The sequence below is a fragment of the Chrysochloris asiatica genome, unplaced genomic scaffold (genome assembly GCF_000296735.1).
Source record: "Chrysochloris asiatica unplaced genomic scaffold, ChrAsi1.0 scaffold00212, whole genome shotgun sequence".
Classification (NCBI taxonomy): Eukaryota; Metazoa; Chordata; class Mammalia; order Afrosoricida; family Chrysochloridae; genus Chrysochloris; species Chrysochloris asiatica.
In genome coordinates, this window is record NW_006408730.1 from 1,923,779 (window position 1) to 1,945,971 (window position 22,193).

The window sequence follows — 22,193 nt, forward strand, 5'->3', positions numbered from 1 at the left end:
TCTCCCATGTAAACTATCATACAATTCACAATAAAACATTTTAAAAAAAAGAAGAAGAAGAACCATTTGAGACCAAGGAATCCTGATGGCACAGTAGGTTAAATGTTGGCCTGATAGCCAAAAGGTTCGACGGGAGAATGATGACGCTGGCTGCTTCTATTAAGACATGTAGTGTTAGAAACTCCGTACAGAAGCTCTACTCTGTCCAACATGGTCACTATGAGTCAGAACTATCTAAAGAGCACTGGGATACGGGATCAAATTGACAACAACAACTCTAATGATTAGTTGGGAACCTTAGCGGACAGTGATTTTACATCTATGAGGGAAGAACAATTCAGGAAAAGAAGATGAAAATGATTGAACAACTCGAAGAATATAATCATCACTAAATTGTACATGACTGCACTGCATTTCTTGCTTGTCTGCTCATTAACCTGAAAGCCAAGTTAGTATTCTAGTCTTTAAAATGGGAATTGTAATTTCTACCTCATACCATGGCCTGCTGTGGCACTATGGGTTAGTGTGCCAGACTGAAAATCCATTTGAACTGCAAGGTCGGTGGTTCAAGCTCACCAGCTGCTACTCGGAAACCCTATACAGGGTCGCTATGGGTCGGAACTGACTCGACAGCACTTAACAACAACAAACCATGATAACTGGGAGCCCAGTGGCTCCATAGGATTAGCACTGAACTGGAAACCACAGGGCTTGTTGTTTGAGCCCAGCCTCTCCATGGGAAACAGATGAGGCTTTCTGCTCCTACCGTGGAGTCAGTTCCGACTCATAGAGAACCTGTACAAGGTTTCTGAGGCTTTAACTCTTTACGGGAGCAGAAAGCCTCATCTTTCTCCCAAGGAACAGCTGGTAGTTTCAAACTGCTGACCTTGTTCGGTTCACAGCCTGATTCATAACCACTACACTACAAGAGCTACATAGATTTACAGCCTTGGAAATCCTACACAGGGTCCCTATGAGTCAGAACCTACTCCACACACAGCATACGATTCAAGTTGTACATGTTGAACCTAGGATTGCCATATGGCTAGTTGTGAATATTCTTAAAAATATCAACAAAATTAATTAAATGTAGGGAAAAAAAAGAGCATTAATTAAAGTAAGAGTTCGTTTGTGTTAACCAGAGATATTTCTTAGTTGGGGTCAAGAAGTCACAGGTGAGGTGGTTGGTGGGGGATGGAGATAAAAGAAAAAGAAAAATTGTATTAAAAGTTGCTAAATATGTTTTTGCTAACTTAACAGTTTTTCCCACCTAGATCCCCTGATGTAACATAATTTGTGCTTTCTTTTCAATGAAAAAAATTCTGTTAGCATTTTTATTTGTTCTTTTTTATAAATGGCACAAATAAATTATGTCTAAAAAAGAAAGAGCTGCAGTTTTACAAGATTTATCATCTAAAAGACCTGATAATCAGATTTCCTCTAAATATTAACTTCCAAACTTAAGAACCATAAAGAAATATTTTTAAATGAGGTTATTTGTTATAGAATTCTTATTAAAATATTTCCCAATTGATTTAGTGCAAGCAAATGCAAAATGACCAAGAAACATGGACTTTGAAAGACCTACTCTAGGACTATTTTAAGTGTTAAAGAGCAAAGATGTTAGTTTGAGGACTAAGGTGTGCCTGACCCAAGCCAGGATGTTTTCAGTCATTTCATATGCTTTTGTGAAAGTTGGGCATTGAATAAGGAAGACCATAGAAAAATTGATGAATTTGAGATATGGTGTTGGAGAAGAATATTAAAAGTACCATGGCCTGCTAGAAAAACAAACAAATCTGTGTTGGAAAAAGTATAGCCAGAATGCTCTTAAAAGCCAGGATGGTGAGGCTTTATCTCTCAGACTTCAGACATATTATCAGGAGGGACCAGGCCCTAGAAAAGGATATCATGGTTGGTAAAGTTGAGGGTTAGCAAAAAACCAGGACAACCCAATGAGATGGATTGGCACAGTGTATTTGTGTAATACAGTACTCCATTTGATTTCTTGGTTTCTGACTGTTGCTTCCAAGAACGTTGATAGTAAATCCAAACAAAATGAAGTCTTGAATCTTTTCTCCATTTGTCATGGTGTTCTTTATTGATACAGTGCTGAGAATTTTTATTTTCTTTACATTGAAGTACAACCCATACTGAAAGCTGTAGCCTTGATTTTCATTGTTAAGTATTTTAAATCCTCTTTGCCTTCAGAAAGCAAGGTTGTATTATTGGCATATGACAGGTTATTTATCAGTCTTCCGCCAATCCTGATGTCACATTTTTTCCATATAATCCATCTTTTCAGATTATATGCTCAGCATAAAGATTTACTAAGTATGGTGAAAGAATATAATCCTGGCACACATCTCTTCTGACTTGAAGTCATTCAGTGTTCCCTTGTTCAGTCATGCATTTCCAGCATCATTTCTATCACCAAGATCATATTTTCTAACTACTGATCCTTCCTCTTAGTTTCCAGTCTTTGTATTTGAATTATCAGTTATTATCAATACATCTTGGTTGCATGTGTGGTCAACTTCAAACTAAAGAAGTTGGTAGAATTCTTTAGTTTAATCATTACTGGCTTTTGTAATTGATGTGTAAATTTGAATAGTAGTGGTATTAACTAACTAGTCTTTCTTGTCAGTGTATGGATATTATCCTATCACAGACAGCATTATACTTCAAGTTAGATCTTGAAATGTTGTTTTTGGTGAAGGTGATATTATTCGTCTTCATTGTACTCTAGTAAATATGTAAATAATTGGTAATCTATTTATAAGCCTAGAATGGATTTTATCCAAAATAAAATATAATAAACTGGTATCTTAATTCATGTGCCTTTCATTTCAGTACTGTCTCAGTGAATCATATTGAGACACAGCGCCACAGTTAAAACAAATTCCATGTCATTCTTTTCTTTTTCTAGATATGAAAAATGTTCTGAGTAGCAAAGTATAACTTCTGTTCTGAATCCAAAAGGAAAATAACCATCAAAACTGAGAGTCTATAATTGCATGATATTGATAGCAGTTATCATTGCTGTTATGTCCCATGGAATTGTAGAAACCTTATATAGTGTTTCCAAGAGCGACCCATGTATTTGAATGTCCAACCTTGCCACTTATCCTAAAAGGCCGCAAAATGGCTCACAATTATCATTAGCATAAGGTTTTAATCTTGGTGCAACATTTTAGAAAATGTTTACTTGTTTATCTCCAGGTGTACTTGATTTTGAGGACATATTTTGTTATAATTATAAGAATTATTGTATTTGAATAAAGTTAGCATTTTTAAAGTTTTCATTTTTTTTGGTGCCCCAAAAGCACTTCTTAGATTAGTGATCAATATGATCTTCAGCATGAGTCAGTCTGTATTTACTAAAGAGCTCTAGTCTTCAATCTGGGCTCTCACAGGCCAAATTCCTACTAAATCATTACACTTTCCAAGGTTTATCTCTGCTTTTCAGAAGATAGTGATGGAAGCCATTTGATGCTTACCCTCTTAGAGGGAATAAGGAATTCTCCCCAAAGTATGATCATGTTTTGAGCCTCTGGAACTGATACTATGGTTTCATATCTTGAGCTGTTTCTCCATTGTTTCCTGAGCCAACTATATCAAGACTTAACTTATACAGCCTTCTCAATATGTTTTGTCTTTCCACTGTGCAAATCACCACAAATTTAGTGCAGTTTTTAAAAGCACAAATTTACTATCTTATAGTACCTGAAGTCCAAATCCAACCTAGATCTCACTGGGCTAAAATCAAGATGTTAGCAAGGCTGTGTTTTCTTCTGGAGACTTTAGGAGAGAATTTGTTTCCTTGCCCTTTTCTATCTTCTAGAGAACACTCACAGTCCTTGGCTCCTGGAACTTTGTTCCATCTTCAAAGCCAGTTACATAGCATCTCTCTTACAGTTCTTCCATAGCTATATTTTCTTCTGACCACAGCCTAGAAAACGTCTCCACTTTTAAAATTTGGGAATCAGATTGAATCCATACCTGAAAAACTTCATAGAATTTCCCCCATTTCAAGATCCTGAACCTTAATTACATCTATAAAGTCCCTTTTGCCATTTAAGGTAACAGTCACAGTTCCCAGGGATTAGAACAAGGATGTCTTTGGGGCCATTATTTTGCCAACCACATCCTCCAACCTGATTTGTAACTGCAAAGTTTACAGTTCAAACCCACTATCTTCTCCATGAGAGAAAGACAAGACTTTCTGCTCACATAAAGATTTATAGCCTCAGAAACACAGGATCGCTGTGAGTCTGAATTGACTTGATGGCAGTGATTTTTTTTTACTCTCTCTCTTGGAGTCCCCAAGTAGTGCAAACAGTTAATGTACTTGGATATTCACCAAATGGTTCAAGACTCAAGTCCACTAAGGAACTTCAGATGAAAAGCCTATGGAGCATAGTTCTGTTCTGACACACACGGGGTTCCCAAGAATCAGAATAAACTCCACAGCAGCTCGTTTACTCTGTCTCTTAGTAATGAAATGTATCACACCATATCATTATAGTTTGTCGTTCAGTCTCCTTATTTGAATTCTGAGTTCTCTTAGGTCAAAAAACCATCTCTTATTTCTCCACCAGTACCTAACACATTCATACTCAGTGAATGATTCTTAGTAAATGGACAAATGCCAATGATGCAGACAAAAGTGTGGACAAAGAGAAGGTGAGGAAGCTAGTTCTGTATTTGGTATAATGTCTGTGCTTTTTGGAAGATGGACCATTTGAGGAAAAGGGATTAATTATGAGTAGAACAGGTATTCTCATTTTAATTTTTTTTCAAAAATAGTTTTGCATGACCAAAAATTGGCATTAAAGAAAGGGAAACTTTATTGTTTAATTGCAATAGGCTGTAATTCCAAGTTGAGAGAAGTCTGCCTAAAGACCAGTGCAGTGCTGGGAAGACAGCAACATTCACGTGCTCCTCATTGACATTTCAGGATCTAGAAAGCTGCAGGCTTCGCTTGGATCCTGAGTTGGACAGGCACAGATATGAGAGGAAGATCAGCTTTGCCGGAGTCCTGGATGAAAATGAAGACTCCAAAGATTCCCTCCACAGCAGCAGCCATACTCTCAAATCAGATGCAGGGGTTGAGGAGAAGAAAGGTATGGAAAAGCAAGGATTGTGTCATGGTCAGTGTCTCTCATAGGACATTTGGTATGGGGTCGAAACTGTGGAGCTTTGTGCCCAAAGGAAGTTCAAATTTGCTCCTTCCCTACAGTACCAACTGTTAGTCTAAATGAGGTAAAAAACTTGGCCAGTTACAAGTGTGGACTCTGAAGTCAGAATGCTTAACAACTCTCCAGAGAAGTCGGAGATAAAAATTATAAATGGGCTATTTTTGTATGTACCAATAAGAAATTCAACCCAATCACAATCCTTCACTTCGAGTCTGCATTTTATTCTTATTGAAAGAAGGACTTTCAGACTCAATTAGAAATAGTTTAGGGTTTTGTTTTGTTTGTTTATCTGTGTGTGGCTTTTTCTTTTTGTTTTTCCAGAGGGGATGGTATTTTGTTTTGCCATATAACATTGTTATGCAGCCAAAGTGTGGGAGAGAGGAATGTATAAACAAAATTAATTAGTTAGGTTTTTCTAAAAACATCTTCAATTCAGAGTTCAACTTTTCCTAATCACATTTAAGCTCAGATTTGTGAATGTCTGTATTATTCTATACAATATTGTGCTCTGTGCCATCAGATTGCTGATGATAGGTTAGTTCTTATATGGATCTATAAAGCTATGTGTGTTAGTTACTTCAAACAGTTTGTCCTTATGTAGAGCTAGTCTTCTGTCCGTCTGTGCTTCAGGAATGCTGCTAAACACATCTGATCACCTTGCCAACTGCCCCACCACCACCACTACCATTTGGTTCCTAGGTATTAAAAGACAAAAACCTATTCTGAAAGTTTTGTCATTAGTTCTTTAGATGTTCACACAGACAATGACAAATGTGTTACAACTGCTGGTCCTAAGATGTCATCAATTATAAGACAAATCCGAATTTCAGATATGTTCTAATGTTAAAAAAATGTGCAATTTAAAAGGAGAGAAAAATAATAACTAGTTGTGTTGCCTTGTCCAAGTTTCATAACTTCTCAGATGTAGTTTCTATAAAACTGGGTTAATAACATCTACTGCATCATGATGTTGAAAGCTTTAAATGAAGTAATGCAAGTAACACATAAATTAGATATCTAGTGCATAGTTGTTGTTGTTAATGCCACTGAGTCAGTTCCAACTCATAGTGACCCTGTACAGGGTTTCCAAGGCTGTAAATCTTTGCAGGATCAGAAAGTCTCAACTTTCTCCTGCATAGTGGCTGGTGGGCTCGAACTGCCAACCTTGTGGTTCACAGTCCAGTGAGTATCCTACAGAGCCACTGCACTGCACTTCTAGTGCATAATGGTAGCACAGTAAATGATTTTTGTTATTTTAATATCACAAACATATAGATTAGAACCCACATTAGAAATCCTACATATAAGGCTAAAGCAAAGATGGCACTGTTTTAAATTCCTCTTTGTTGTTGTTGTTGTTAAGTGCCATTGTGTCAGCTCCAACTCATAGTGACCCTGTGTAGGGTTTCTGAAGAGCAGCTGGTGGGTTTGAACCACTGACCTGTGGTTAGCAATCAAGTGCTTATTTTATAGTGCCGCTCCAGCAATCCAAATTCCTCTCTAGATACTTCTTTAAACTGTCAACTTCATTATCTGGCTTTGTGATATTTCTTAAACTCCATTGCTTTGCAGTGTTTTACTCATGAATAACAATTAAAAGAACATCAGCTCATTTGTACAACAAAAACTATTTTATATATAGAAGTACTTTTTAGTGTAAAAAAACTCATTAAATGTTAGATAATTTAATGAATTAATGACCCCCAGAGGAATGACCCCATATAGAGAAAGCATAGAATCTTTAAAATCTTGTAAGAAGTGAATATACGAGGGAGCTTCAAAAAGTTCATGGAAAAATTTCATTATCTTTTAATTCCATTTTTTTCCACAAACCTTCTGAAACTCTCTCATACACTAGAAAAACGTTTAATATTTCAAGGTCAGATTACTGCAGTACCATTTTAAGCATACAAATAAAACCCCAAACCAAACCTGTTGCCACCAAGTTGATTTCAACTCATAGCAACCTTATAGAATAGAATAGAACCAGAGTTGGACAATAAATCAGGAAGACCATAGAATAATGGATGAATTTGAATTATGGTATCAGAGAAGAATATTAAAAGTACCATTGGGTGCCTGAAGAGCAAACAAATCTGTGTTGGAAAAAGTACAACCAGAATGCCCCCAAGAAGCCCGGATTGTGAGACTTGTCACTTATACCTCGGACATGTTATCAAGAGGAACCAGTTCTTTAACTCCATGCTTTGTAAAGTGAAGGGTCAGCGAAAAGAGGAAGACCCCCAGTGAGATGATTGACACAGTGTCAGCAAAAATAGGCTCAAAGGTAACAATTGTGAGAGTGGCGCAGGACCTGGCAGTGTTTAGTAGTTCTGTTGTGCATCGGTTCTCTATAGTCAGAACCGACTCGACGGCACCTAACAACAACGGCTAATGATCGCAAGCATTTCTTCATGTATTTGTTAGTTGGTTAAATGCCTTTGATGAAGTGTCTATTCATGTCTTCTGCCAATTTTTAAATTGGATAATTTGTATTTTTGTTAGTGGGGTATTAAAATTTTCTTGTTATGTTAATGTTAAATGTTAGAGATTAATTCCTTGTTGGATATGTCATTTTCAAAAATATTTCCAAATCTGTAGTTTCTTTTTTAACTCTTTGGGTGAAGTTTTTTAATGCACATGAATATTTAATTTTTAGAATATCCCAGTCCTCTAGTTCTGTTATCTGATGCTTATGCATCTTTTGTTATGTTTGGTAATGTACTTTTGCTATGTATTAGAACCTCTAAGTTTGCCCCTATTTTTTCTTTGATAGTATTCATTGTTTTAGGTTTTACATTTAGGTCTTTGATCCATTTTGAATTTGTTTGGTGAGAGATAATGAATCCTGTTTTATTTTTTGCCAAGGTATATGAAGTTTGCCATTTGTTGAAGAGACTATATCTTCCCCATTTAATGAATTTCAACATTTTGTCAAAGATCAGCTGTCCGTAGTGGTTTGATTTATTTCTAGGTTCTCAATTGTGCTTCACAGATCTATGTCATTGTACCAATACCAGGCTGTTTTCACTACCAAGACTGTTTAGTACATTTTGAATTGGGGAGTGTGAGGTCATCTGCTTTATTCTTTTTTAGTTGTTGTTGTTCTTGTTAAGCGCTGTTGATTAGATTTTGACTCAGAGCAAACTTTGCTTTTGGTGCATCCCCCCCACAAAATTTTGGTTTGTTGTGTTTTCATTTTGTTTGATTTAAGGAATTTTTAAATGTCATTTTGTATTTCTTGTATCAGTAGTTTCTTTTGTTTTGTTTTCAGACATTTTAGTGTGAATTGATTGAAGGTATACAGAAAAAATCATAAGATCATCAGTTTACATTCAACAAATCACACACTGCTTAGTCCCAATGATTGCAATCCCCACCATACAACAACAGTTATCTGCTTCCTCCCTGCGGTTCCTATTTCTTATTCCACCCACCTTCCCATCCCTTCTCAACTTTGTCCTTAGGTAATGTGGCCCTTTTCATTTGTAATGATTGACCATTCCATGGTGAACATACCTTACTAATGTTGTTATCTTTATATACCTAGTTACTACTTAGCTGAAAATTGGGCCAGGAGGGTGAGTTCCTTTCCAGACCTAAAGGATAGTCATGGGCCATAGTCTCAGGTTCTTCCAGTCTTTCAGTAAACCCAGTCTTCTGTAAAAATAATTTTGAATTTTGCCACACATTTTTGACCACTCTATGGAGGACTTTCTAATGTGATCCCTTTCAGAGCAGTTGGTGGCGGTAGTTGGGCCCTGACTAGTTTGTCTGGTCTCATAGTTGTGGAGACTGATATTCACATTCACCCAGTAGTTTTTAAGAAAGATGTATTCAATTTCTATGTATTTGATCTTCCTTGTTGATTTCTAAATTTATTCCATTATGATCTGAGAAGATGCTTCATAGTATTTCAATATTTTAACATTTCTTGAGGTTTTCTTTGTGGCCTGACATATAGTCTATTCTGTAGAACATCCCATGTATACAGGCAAAGAATGTATAGGGGTTCAATTGTTAGCTCGAACGTTCTATATACATCTATGAGGTCTAATTTATTGATTGTGATATTTAAATTGTCTACATCTTTGTTGAGTTTCTTTGCAGCTGTTCTATACACCAAGAGTGGTGTATAAAAGTCTCCTCTTATTATTGCACAGTTGTCTTTTGCTCTCTTCTATTCTGGTAAAGTTTGATATATGTATTTGGGGGCTCTTTCATTAGGTGTGTAGATTTTTATTATGGTTGTGTCCTTTTATTGGATTGACATGTAAATCATCATATAATTTAGTAGATTGATGTTGTTGTTAAGTAATGTCAAGTCAGTTCCAACTTATAGCGACCTTGTATAGGGTTCCAGAGGAGCTGCTGGTGAGTTTGAACTGCCAATCTTGTGGTTCAAAGTAACCCTGCAGTCCAGTGCATTATCCCTACAGCACCACACCAGTACTCATTTAGGTATATAGTATCAATTTAAAAAACAGACTTTTTTCTTTAAAGTTTATTTTATCAGTAATCAATATGTTATCTATAAGAGACACACCTTAAAAACAAAGATTAAAAATAAGCTAAAAGTCAAAGGACGGAAAAATGTATCAAGCAAATGGCAAACAAAAAATAACAGGAGTGGCAATATTAATTTCTCATACCATCTGTTTTTATAAAAGTTAACAATGTCAGTTCTTGAAATAAACAACCTTAAGACAATACAGATTCTACCAAGGAAAATTAACATAAAATAATACTTAGAATTTAAAATGTCTGCTTAAACCCTCCCAAACAAAGTTTGTCAAATAATTTTACTCATATTCCAAATATAACGTAAAATAAGTATTCCATAATACAGGCACCAAGACAAGTCTGGTCATTCAACAACCCTCTGTTGGACACTTACTGTGGCCAGAAACTGTAATAGGTACCTAGAATATGACAATGAAAAGGGGAAATCACCTACATATATCTTAGTTTATAATAACTAATGTGTACATAACCTAAAATAGTAGACTTTCAGGTGAAATAGTACAAAGGAAAACAACAACTTAATGTCAGGGAATCAGTAGTAAACCAGAGTGTGTGTGGGGAAGAGGGGAGGGGAGTGGTCATAGGTGACATTGAGCAGAACCCTGCCTGATGTGAAGGAGCTAGTCCTGCAAAGGACTAAGAGAGGAGTCTTCCAGACAGAGACAACAGTGAGAGCCAGAAACAGATGCATCAGGAATGAGCTTGGTACATTTGAGGAACAGCAGGAAGGCAAACCTGGGTGCAAGAGAATCAAATGGGAAGAGTGGTCAGAGATGAGGTCAGAAAGTTTAGCAGAGAGCAGATAAATAAGATTGAATAGTTGTACACTACCAGTGGATTGTCACCTTGTCATACTGAGATGGTTTGTGTGTTGCTGTGATGTTAGAAGCTATGCCACCAGAATTTTAAATACCAGAAGGATAAGCTTTGGTGGAAAAGTTTCAGTGGAGCTTCCAGACTAGGACAGGCAAGGAAGAGGGAAAGGCATATGGCTTCTGAATTGGTATGCTCTGACAGCCTAATGAGTAGCAGTGGAACGTTTTCTGATACAGTGCCTGAAGATGAGCCCCTCAGGTTGGAAGACACTCAAAATAGTACTGGGGAAGAGCTGCCACCTCAAAGTGTAGAGTTGACTTTAATGATATGGATGGAGCAAGGCTTTCAGGACCTTCATTTTCTGATAAGGTACAACTCCAATGGGAAGAAATAACTACAAACATTTATTAATAACTGGAACATGGAATGTACGAAGTATGAATTTGGGGAAATTGGAAGCTATCAAAAATTACATGGAATACATAAGAATTTATATGCTAGGCATTAGTGACCTGAAATGGTGGACCTGTTGTTGTTAAGTGCTATCAAGTTGGTTCCTACTCATAGAGACCCTGTAGAGGGTTTCCAAAGAACGACTGGTGGATTTGAACTGCTGACCATTCTGTTCTAATTGACCTTGTTTACCCTACAGCACCACACCAGGACTCTGAAATGGACTAGTATTGACCAGTTTGAATCAGAAAATCATGTTTTACTATGCTGGGAATAGCAAACCAAAGAAGAATAGTTCTGCATTCATTGCCAAAATGAACATTTCAAGATCTACCTAGAATTGTAACACTAGTACTATCTGTCATGGGATAATATTCAGATGCCTACAAAGAAGACCAATTAAATACCACTATTACTCTAATTTATAGACTAACCACTGAAGCCAATAATGATGAAATTGAAGAGTTCTACCAATTTCTTTGGTCTGAAATTGATAAAATATGCAATCAAAATACACTGATAATTACTGGTGATTAGAATGGGAAAGTTGAAAACAATGAGGAAGGATTAGTAGTTGGAAAATATGACCTTGGTGACAGAAACAATGCCAAGGATCAAATGGTAGAATTTTGCAAGATCAATGACTTATTCATTGCAAAGACCTTTTTGTCAACTACATGAAAGGTGACTATACAGATGGACCTCACCAGAAAGACTACTCAGGAATCAAATTGACTACGTCTATGGGAAGAGAGACTAGAGAAACTCAGTATCATCAGCCAAAAGAAGGCCAAGGGCCAACTATGGAGCACACCATTAACTGCCCACATTCAAGTTCAGGCTGTAGCTGAAAAAATAAAAAATAAAACAAGTCCACAAGAGCTAAAATATAGCTTTGAGTATATCCCAACTCAATTTAGAGACCATCTCAAGAACAAATTGGATGCATTAAACACTTACGATTAAAGAAAAGAAGAGTTGTGGAATGGCATCAATAACATCATGCAGAAAGAAAGCAAAAGATCATTTAAAAGGCAGGACAAAAAGAAATAAAATACCAAAATGGATGTCAGTAGAGACTCTGAAACTTGTCCTTGAACATAGAGAAGTTAAAGATGCTGGAAGAAATGATAAAGTAAAATAGCTGAACAGAATATTTCAAAGGAGAACTTGAGAAAACAAAATCAAATATTATAATGAAATGTGCAAAGACCTGGAGTTTAAAAAAAAACAACAAAAGAAAAGAACATGCTCAGCATTTATCAAGTTGAAAGAACTGAAGAAAAAAAATCAAACCTGGGGATTCAATATTGAAGGATCCCATGGGCAAAAAAAAAATATTGAATGATGACAGAAGCATCAAAAGAAGATGGAAGAAATACATAAAGTCATTGTACCAAAAAGAATTGGTTAGTGTACAGTCGTTTCACTAGGGATCACATGATCAAGATTTGATCGTATTGAAGCCTAAGCTGCACTGAAAGTATTGGCATGAACAAGGATCCAGGAATTGACAGGATACCATTGAGATGTCATAAACTAATACAGCACTGGAAACACTCACTTACATATGTCATGAAATTTGGAAGACAGTTACCTGGTCAACTAATTGGAAGAGATCCACATATGTGCCCATTCCAAACAGAATGTGGAAATCATTGGACAAAATCATTGCGATCACATCCAAGTAAAATTTTGCTGAAAATAACTTAAAAATGGTTACAGAAGTACATCAACAGGGAGCTGCCAGAAATTCAAACAGGATTCAGAAAAGGATGTGGGACTAGATATATCATTTCTGATATCAGATGGATCTTGACTGAAAACCTAGAATACCAGAAAGCAGTTTACTTGTGTTTTGTTGACTACGCAAAGGTATTCGACTGTGTAGATCATAATAGATGGCAGGCAGACAGATTGGGCAGGTAAGATGCCTAGTGACTGAGGACTTCCAGGATTGCCAGACAATAGAGCAGGTCACTGGCTCAAGTCCAAAGAACCGGCCGTCAGGTGATGAGCCAGATGTAGAATCCAGACCCAGCAGAAAGGTTTCACCATACTTATTCAATCTGTGCATTGAGCAAATAATTTGGGAAGCTGGACTATATGTAGAACATGGCATCAGGATTGGAGGAAGACTCATTAAAAACCTGCAACATGCAGATGACCCAACCTTGCTGAAAGCAAAGAGGACTTGAAATATTTTGTGATAAAGTATGGATTGCATCTCAATGTAAAGAAAATGAAAATCCTCACAACTAGGGCAATAAGGGAGAAAAGATTAATGTGGTCAAAGACTTCATTTTGCTTGGCTTCACAATCAATGCTCATGAAAGCAGCAGTCAAGAAATTAAAAGACATATTGCACTTGGCAGCTTTGCTACAACAGACCTCTTTAAACTGTTAAACAGCAAAGATATCACTTTGCGAACTAAGGTGGGCCTGACCCAAGCCATGGTACTTTCAGTCATCTCGTATGCATGACAGTTGGACAATGAATAAGGAAGAATGTAGAAGAACCAATGCGTTTAAATTACAGTGTTGGAGAAGAACATTGAAAGTACCATGCATTGCCAAAAGAACAAAAAATCTATTTGGGGAGAAGTGTAGTCAGCATGATCCTTAGAAGGGAGGATGGTGGGACCTTGTCTCTCGTACTTTTGACACACTGTCAGGAGAAACAAGTTCCTGGAGAAGAGCATTATGCTTAGAAAAGTGGAGAGTCAGATAAGAAGAGGAAAACCCTCATTGAGATGGGCTGTCAATAGCAATGGGCTTGAACACAACAGTTGTGAGGAAGACTCAGGATTGGGCAGTATTTCCTTCTGTTCTGCATAAGATTGCTTGGACTCAAAACTGACTCCCCAGCATCTAACAACAATGAGAGTGCTGCAACAATTAAGCGTTTGGCTGCTAACAAAAATTGGTAGTTCAAATTCACCCATTTGCTCTGTGGGAGAAAGACTTAGTAATCTGTTGCCATGACGATCACAGCCTAGAAAAAAAAACGCCATGGGGCAGGTCTACCCTGTCACATGGGATCTCTATGAATTGAAATAGATTCCATGGTACCTAACAGCAACAGACATTGTTGGTCCCTGGGTGGCATAAGCGGTTAAACTCTCAACTACTAGCTGAAAGGATGGCTGTTCAAATTCACCCAGAGGTGCCTCAGAAGACAGGCAATGTGCTTCTGAAAGGCCTGGAAAAGCCTGTGGAGCGCAGTTCTACTCTGACACTCACGGGGCTCCCATGAGTTGGAGTCGACTGGACAGCAACCAACAAGAACAAAATGGTTAAACATATAATTCTATTTTAAGTGTGATGGAGAGTGTTTGGCAAGTTTTGACCACAAAAAGTGATTTATGATTTAGGTATTTTTAAAATGGCTCATGCTGTGGGAGTTGAGAGTAGGAAGCAAATTGGTAGTTTCATTAGTCCAGAGGAGAGGTGGCAGGGCTTTTAAAAGAACATCCTTACTACATTTCAAAGGGTGAGTGTGGTAGTTCCATACGATAAGCACTAGATTGTGAACTACAAGGTCTGCAGTTCGAGTCCGCCAGCTGCTGTGTGGGAGAAAAATTAGGCTTTCTGCTCCTTTGAAGATTTAAAGACTTTGAAACCCTATACAGGGTGGTTATGAGTCAGAATCAACTCAATGACGCTTAACAACAATAACATTTTGAAATGAAAAGCCAGCAGCACTTACTAATAGATACAGTGTGGAATGAGAGAAAAGGGCAAAAGGATATTTTATACAATTTAGGTTAATTTGTTTTTTACTCTAGTTTTCTTTGTCATAGATAGAAGAGGCTAAAACCCAGTGTTGTACAATCCAAGCTCAGTTTTTTAATGTACAATCCCAAATCTATATTCTATTTGCTCTGTCCCCTGTATCAGAATTCTAAACTCTTAATTTTTTGATGCTGCCAATTATGTTGTTCCCAATTATCTTTAGTGGAGGGAAAAGTCTCAAACTTTAGTTTCTTTCAATTTACATTAATTTGGGGTCATCATGCTGCATTTGTAGCCTGGAAGATGTGAAATCACACAAAGAGTGCTAGAATGTGCCTCTGTAAGAATGCTAGAAAATCTAATTTTTTCTCTATTACCCAAACCATACACGATATCATATCAGTCGTCATTAAGAAAAGATCATTACATTCTGTGTCAAACATATTTCAGGTAGGTCATCAAAGTCTCAATTAACCCTAAAATAATATTGAAAAAAAAAAAAAAGGTGGTTGGGTAAATTTTGTGCCAAAGTAAATATAAGGTGTCATGATTTACAGCATTTGTGGAACTTCTCTAGCTTTCTTTAATGAATACTAATGTCAAAGTCTATCCAGGTGTGTTCAGGAAAGCCCATGGGGCCTTAACCAGCAGTTTGGTGATGGTTTTAGCCTTTCTCAATCAAAACAGTACACCAGAGAACAAGTATTTCATATTACTTCATAGGAATTCTTCAGAGCTCCTTTCTATGGCATTACAAATACATATTTACTCAACCTTTTTAAAAGCCATATGAATTCTGTAATTGTTGTTAAGTGCTCTTGAGTCAATTCCGACTCATAGTGTACAGGGTATCCAAGGAGAAGCTGGTGAGCTTGAACCACCGACTTTGTAGTTCAAATGACTTTGCAGTCTGACGTATTAGCCCACAGCGCCACACCAGGACTGCAGAGTTCTATCATAGCCACGTAGTTATTCTCCTGTGAGAGAGAAACTTGAGATCAAAACACAGTCTTCTGAATTAAGACTTTACAGATACTAATAGCTATGCTTTAAATAATTAGTAAGACATTTTGTTCGTGTTTTGAAAATGATACCATCCAAAAATGCTCTCTTCCTGATAATGAACTTTAAGCTCTGAAGACTTTCTTTATCCTATTCTTATGGTATCAATATGTGACAACAGCAAATCTTAATTTTAAAAACAATCAAGGAAAGGTGTATATGACTTTGGGACATAAAAATGCTTTAGTTTTTTAAAACGTAGGCTTCAAGTTTAAACATGTTCCCTTTTATATTTTTATTTACCTCGCTGATGACTGTTTCTTCCAGAACATTAAAAGATAAATAATGCATGTTCTTTTTGGTACACATAGACTGTAAGTTTGGCTCAGGGTGTTGCAACTCATTTGGATTCACATCTCACCCAGACTTTTGACTGAGAGGAGGAGGCTATGAAATCAGTAGGTGCATTGAAAATGGAACCATTTCACACTCATGCTTACCCAATGAACACAGATCCTTTAGTGCCTTTGCTGAGGAGCCAGAACAGAACCCACTGCTGAGTGTTGGAGAGAAACGTGCCTCTTGTTTTTATTTCTTAATGAGGTATTCCAAAATAAAGGGGTTTACAAGGCAGCTCACAGAATTCTGTACGTCCCATGGCTAAAGACAAATGAAAGCAAATGGTGGTTTGTGGTTCTGTGGAATAAAGGTATACTGTTGCACAATAGTACTAACCAGTTAATGTATTAACCTAGCTAATGCTGCTGCCAGAGCACACTCATGCTTCTGAACCCTGGGCCAGAGAGAGAGCGGGTTGTTCCCAGCACCGATGAGCTATGTGTCCAAGAAAGAAGCTGTACCAGCCCTTCCTGGTGGGCCCAGCCTCTTGCCTGCCTAGCAAAGCCTGCAGTTCTGGGGGCTTGGGAGAAGCTCCTTGTCCAGAAATACTGCTGAGCCAGGCCACAGACAGGAGGCTGATCAGGAACAAGTCGGGGAGAGCTTGGATCTAACATTGGGTGGGGGAAACTAAAGGGGGGAAAGCCCTATTTTATTCTTTTAATACAGTTCTCAGCAGGAAGATCAGGATAGGAGGTTCCCGCCTGCTCCAGATTAAAGGAACCCGCAGTTTCCAGGTGAAGAAGGGGGGTTCCTTGTCCAGCATTCGCCGAGTCGGCAGCTTAAAGAGCAGCAAGTTATCACGGCAGGACTCAGAGTCTGAGGCTGAGGAGCTGCAGCTGTACCAGAGCAGGGACACTGTCACTAATCTAGGTAACAGAGAGGAGTGGGGTGTGCAGGGACGTGGGGGGTAGGAAGCCAGGGCCCAAGTCCTGAAACAGCAGAAGTCCATCTTCTGATGCATTAACAGATGAAGGGCAGAGCCTTAGACTGGACAACTCATTCTCTGCAGTCTAGAGAGCAGGGCAGCTCCAACCTTAATGTGCAGACAGATGACCTTGGAATCCTGTGAAAATGCAATTCTGGCTCAATGAGTCTGGGATGTAGGCCTGAGTGAGAGTCTACATTTTAACAAGCTTCCTGGTAAGGCTGATTATGATGGTTTGGGAAACACACGTTGAGTAGTGAGGGGACAGAGTATATATATAAATATATACGTTAGAGAAGAAAACGCTTAATGACAAGCACAGTTTATTGAAATCCAGATGTTTGTGCATCTGGTTCAAAATTTCTTTAAAAAAATGCAAAAAACTCCCTTTGGGGACAGCTAGCTAAAGTTCCTCTATATCTTAAAGTTTCTATTTAACAATAAAAAAAGCCAGAATATCATATAGGGAAGATTGTCTAGACTGACATCTGGTGATCTTCAGCAAGTCATTTTAACTTCACAGGGGATTTGTTTTATCCAACTATTCAGTGGTAAATTGTAAATATTCCTGGCTTACACTGAAGGGATGTTCTAAAACTGCATTAGGGGATTATTGTAAAGTGTGCTGAACACTTGATAATGAAATATATATGCATCTTTCTAGACCATGTAGATCATCACTATAAAATCCAAAGAGATTTCAAGTCCAAATTGCATCAGTCCTGTGGGTCCCTATTTAGCATCGTAATAAACAAGAAAAAGATGAAGTAGACATGCAGATAGAACACACCAGCTGCCTAGATTTCAGTGATACATAAAAGCTAAAGCTATTCTCTTTCCCATTCCATCCCTATATGAAAGGCAACCTAGAAAGTTCTCCCTGCAGTCACTGAAGGTCAGAAAGAAAATGTGAAGGAATTATCAATCGAGTCTGCTGAAATAGAATTGAATATGTCTAATCAAGACAGTTTAAAATAGAAAATGTTTCTACTCCCACCTACCCTCGCCTTTAAAAATAGCTAATTTATGCATTCCTGAAGATTCCGTTTTTTGTTTAAGGAGATAATAGAGAGAGAAAATCCTGTAACTTCCTTTGTTATAGGTCTGAAGCTGTAACAATATCACCAGTCAGTTTGGGGAAAAATAATTTCAATTAATTATTTGAACAGGTCAATTGAACGAAACTGACCAATTGAGTCAAGTGAGTCATCCCAGAGACATTGTTTAGCTGTAGAAAGGGGCCCAGCAAGACTTTTAGATTTGAGGGCAAACTTTGCCAGGTGGTATTCTAAGTAGTGAGTTCCTGAGAGATGTCTCCCTCATACTTTCCAGAGAGGAGTTTGGACACAGGGCTTGGCCACAATTGGGCACTACTCTTTTCAGAGCCCCTTGGCTGTGCTGAGGTACCTCCCTGCCTTTGAAACAGTTCTGATAGAAAAACCTGTTGGCATTGAAAGCAGTAGCTTGGTAGCACTTGCTATAGTCACAGCAGTGATACAGGTAGCAGCAAGCTGTGTGGACACCGCGGGCTGGCTGGTCTTCCTACTTAATTGCACCTGCTATGTCTGCTCAGTCTGTGATGGACTTGGTCACACTCCACCAATAACCTGCTCATCACAGCAATTCAAGGTCTTGACTCTCTGTTTTTTCTGGGCTCCAATGTCTCAAAATGGAAGCCACCAGAACGGAGATTATGAATATCTTTGTAATTGCTAATTCCGCTGGTGGTGAAAGGAGCATCTCCTTTTAATATCCTGCAATAAAATCAGTGCTGAGCCCTATAATCCACTGGGCCATAGGAGTCTGCCCTAGGATTCAAAAGCATGGACAACTATACCATACCAACATGCCTTCCAAGCAGACTGAACAGTGAAAACTTTCTTGGTATTCTTCTTTTGAAGAAGGGAGTCCTTGGAGTGCAAGTGAGCCCAGCATTGAGCCAGAAGGAATGAGTAATGCCGGCACGGAGGAAAATTACCACAGAAACATGTCATGGCTTCATGTAAGTAGGAATCTCAGGAAGAATTCTGAGATCAATTTCTTTTTATATTGGGGAGGTATCTAAAACAATCAGTCCAATTTAATTTCCAAAATGAATTTATCAGCAGAATCTGTTAACATTCACAAATACTGATATTCTTCTCAATTGTAGCTTAACTATGACCCAGAGTATTTTGTTATGACTAGTTTCTGGGCTACCATAAGTCAGGGAAAACTATGAAGAAACAAGCCAGGTTTGTGGTCAAGATACAGCCTGAGTGGCACAAGCTAGACATCGCAGAAGTTTTATACAGGTAACCGTGAATACTGAGAGAAAGGTCATGTCTTAGAACTGTATTTGATCAAATTGTAAGCTATGAAAGGGAGAAGCTAGAATGAAGAGAATCCCCCTAAACCATGGTTACCCAGGGGGCTTCGGCAGAAGAGTATTCCAAGGAAGCTGCAGAAATAGGTTGGAGTGCAGGGTTTGAGCAGAACATGAAGAATGAGTCAGAAGAAAGGTAAGGAAGAATACTAGATCCACAACTGACAGGCTACCTCTCTTCCACCCTTGATCTTAGTGGTAGACAGGTAACCTCTACCTCATTTGAATCTGACTTCCTGGTGGTGTCAGATAAGAACTAACTGGTTCATGATATTCCTTAAGTATACAGTGCTGTTCATAGAGGTCTGGGCCTTATTTATAGAAGTAGTTTCCAGAACTGGCTGATGATGAGAATCCATGAAGCATCTATTTTTTATAGTATTTTGTCATTGTTGTTGTTTAGTCTGGCCTACATACTGAAAAACATATTAAAAACTATGTGTGTAGCTAAATAAATTATCACAAAGTCAACACATTTGTGTAGCCACCATCAGGTCATGAATATGTGGGCGTCTCTTTAGGAAATTGATGTGGGAGTGGAATTTCTGGGTACTGGGGTGTGTGGATGGTCATTTTTAGCAGATGCTAACAACAACAAAATAACAATCACCAGTTTCCTAGGGACATTTATTTCCACTTTGAGGATAGTAGTCATTAAGTTTCAGTCTTACTTCTCTGTACTTGCCTACTCTTCAGATATTGGCCCTTCAATTCCTCCTTCCCTTGTATAATTCCTCCCAACTCAGTGTATAAGAATTCTACTTTTTTGACATAGTTCTTATCACTTTATAAAATTAGCCATTAATGTTATCTATTCTGATTAGTTGTAGGATAATCTCACTGTGATTTCTATTTGCATTCTCTACATTCATGATGAATGAAGTTGAGTACCTACTTATATGTTTATTGGACATTTGGATATCTTTTTTAAGACATATTTATTCAAACCTTTAAACACTTTTCAACGGATTCATCTTTTTTTCCTTCTTCTCTTTTTTAATAAATGAAGTATTTGAATTTTAATACAGTCCAATATATAAATCTTTTCCTTTATGATTAGTATTATATAAGAAATCTTTGCCTGTCTCAAGGTAGCTCCTAAGATCCTTACTATTTTACCTTTCATATTAAGATCCATATATGATTTTCATGTCAGGTATGAATTAAAAAGCAAGAATATTTTACCATATTAATATCTAATTGACCCAACATCATTTATTGAAAAGTCATCCTTTTCCCATTCTGTAGAAGGTCCAACTTTGTTATAAAACCAAGTTATCATATATGAGCAGGCAAGTTTTGTTCAATTTGTCTGTTTGTCCAGTCTTACACAATTATCACACTGCCTTAGTGACTATAGCTTTATAGTATCATTATATGTGTAAGACCTCCAACTTTGTATTTCTTCAGGATTGCTTTATCTATTCTAGACTCTTTTCATTTCCATTTAGAACCAACTTGTCAATTGCCATAGAAAGCTTTCAGAGTAGCCTTGAATTAAACATAGAGCTCAATCTGGGAAGAGTTAACGTCTTTATTATATTGAGTCTACCCATTTACAAAATAGTCTATCACTCCATTAATTGATGTGCCTCCACTTATTGAGGTCCTCTTTAACTTCCCTTAATAATTCTTTTTTACTTTTCTATGTAGTAATCCATGTACACACACTCCACAAATCTCTGTATCAGTCCAGTGCTATTCTTTCTTTAAATGTTTGGAAGAATTAACTGAAGAAGCCTATACATTTCTTTGTAGGAAGGTTTTAAATTACATAATCAATTGATGTAGCACAGCTAAAACGATTTAGATTTTCTGTTTGTTTCTTCTTGTAGGTCAAGGAAATTTTTTCTATGAATTTATTCATTTCATTTGAATATTCTAATTTCTTGGTAAAAGTTGTATCTAATATCCTCTTAAGATTATTTTAAAGTCTGTAGGATCGGGCTGCGAACCACAAGGTCAGCAGTTCGAAACTACCAGCTGTTTTGCAAGAGAAAGATGAGGCATTCTGCTCCCGTAAAGATTTATAGCCTCAGAAACCCTGTACAGGGTCGCTATGAGTCGGAACCGACTCCACGGCACATAACAACAACAACAACAACAGGTTCTATAGTGATGTGCTATATCATTTCTGAAATTAGTTTGTTATTTCTTCTCTCCCTCATTTTGGTCAGTCTTATTAGGAGCTTATACAGTCAATTGTATTAGTCTTTTCTAAGAACCAAATTTTGCTTTTGTTCTTTTTTTATATATTTGATCTTGATTTCATTACTGTCTACTATTAGATTTATTGTGTCCTTCTATGTTCTCTGATGGAGTCCTGGTGGGGCGCTGTGGGTTAACGTGCTGAGCTGCAAAGTCTGTTTGAACCACAAGGGCGGCAGTTCAAGCTCACCAGCCACTCTTCGGAAACCCTATACAGGATTGCTATGGATCAGAATCGACTCAACAGCACTTAACAACAAATACAAAAATGTTATTTGGGCTTCGTTTTGTTCTTTGTTGTTTTCACTAACTTCTTGAGACGGATGTTGGTGGTGCAGCAGGTTAAACATTGAGCTGCTAACTATAAGGTCAGCAGTTCAAACCAACCAAACATGTCACTGGAGAAATATAAAGCAGTTTGCTCCCGTAAAGATTTACAGGCTGTGAAACCCTAAGGTGTAATTCTACTCTGTCCTACAGGGTCTCTATGTGTTAGAATTGACTTGATGACAGTGGGTTTTCTGTAACATATTCATTTAAAGCAATAAATGTCCTCCAGAGACAG

At 37.6% G+C, this 22,193-nt stretch overlaps 1 protein-coding gene across 2 annotated transcripts in view; it reads left to right on the forward strand.

Moving 5' to 3' along the window:
- The window catches only part of UNC80 (unc-80 homolog (C. elegans)), a 306,407-nt gene that overhangs the window by 158,494 nt on the left and 125,720 nt on the right, over positions 1–22,193 (forward strand). For both annotated transcript variants that reach the window (XM_006872739.1, XM_006872738.1), the window contains exons 26-27: positions 4,961–5,126; positions 18,957–19,057. In XM_006872739.1, the coding sequence (XP_006872801.1) occupies positions 4,961–5,126; positions 18,957–19,057 (267 nt within the window). The remainder of the gene's footprint in view (positions 1–4,960; positions 5,127–18,956; positions 19,058–22,193) is intronic.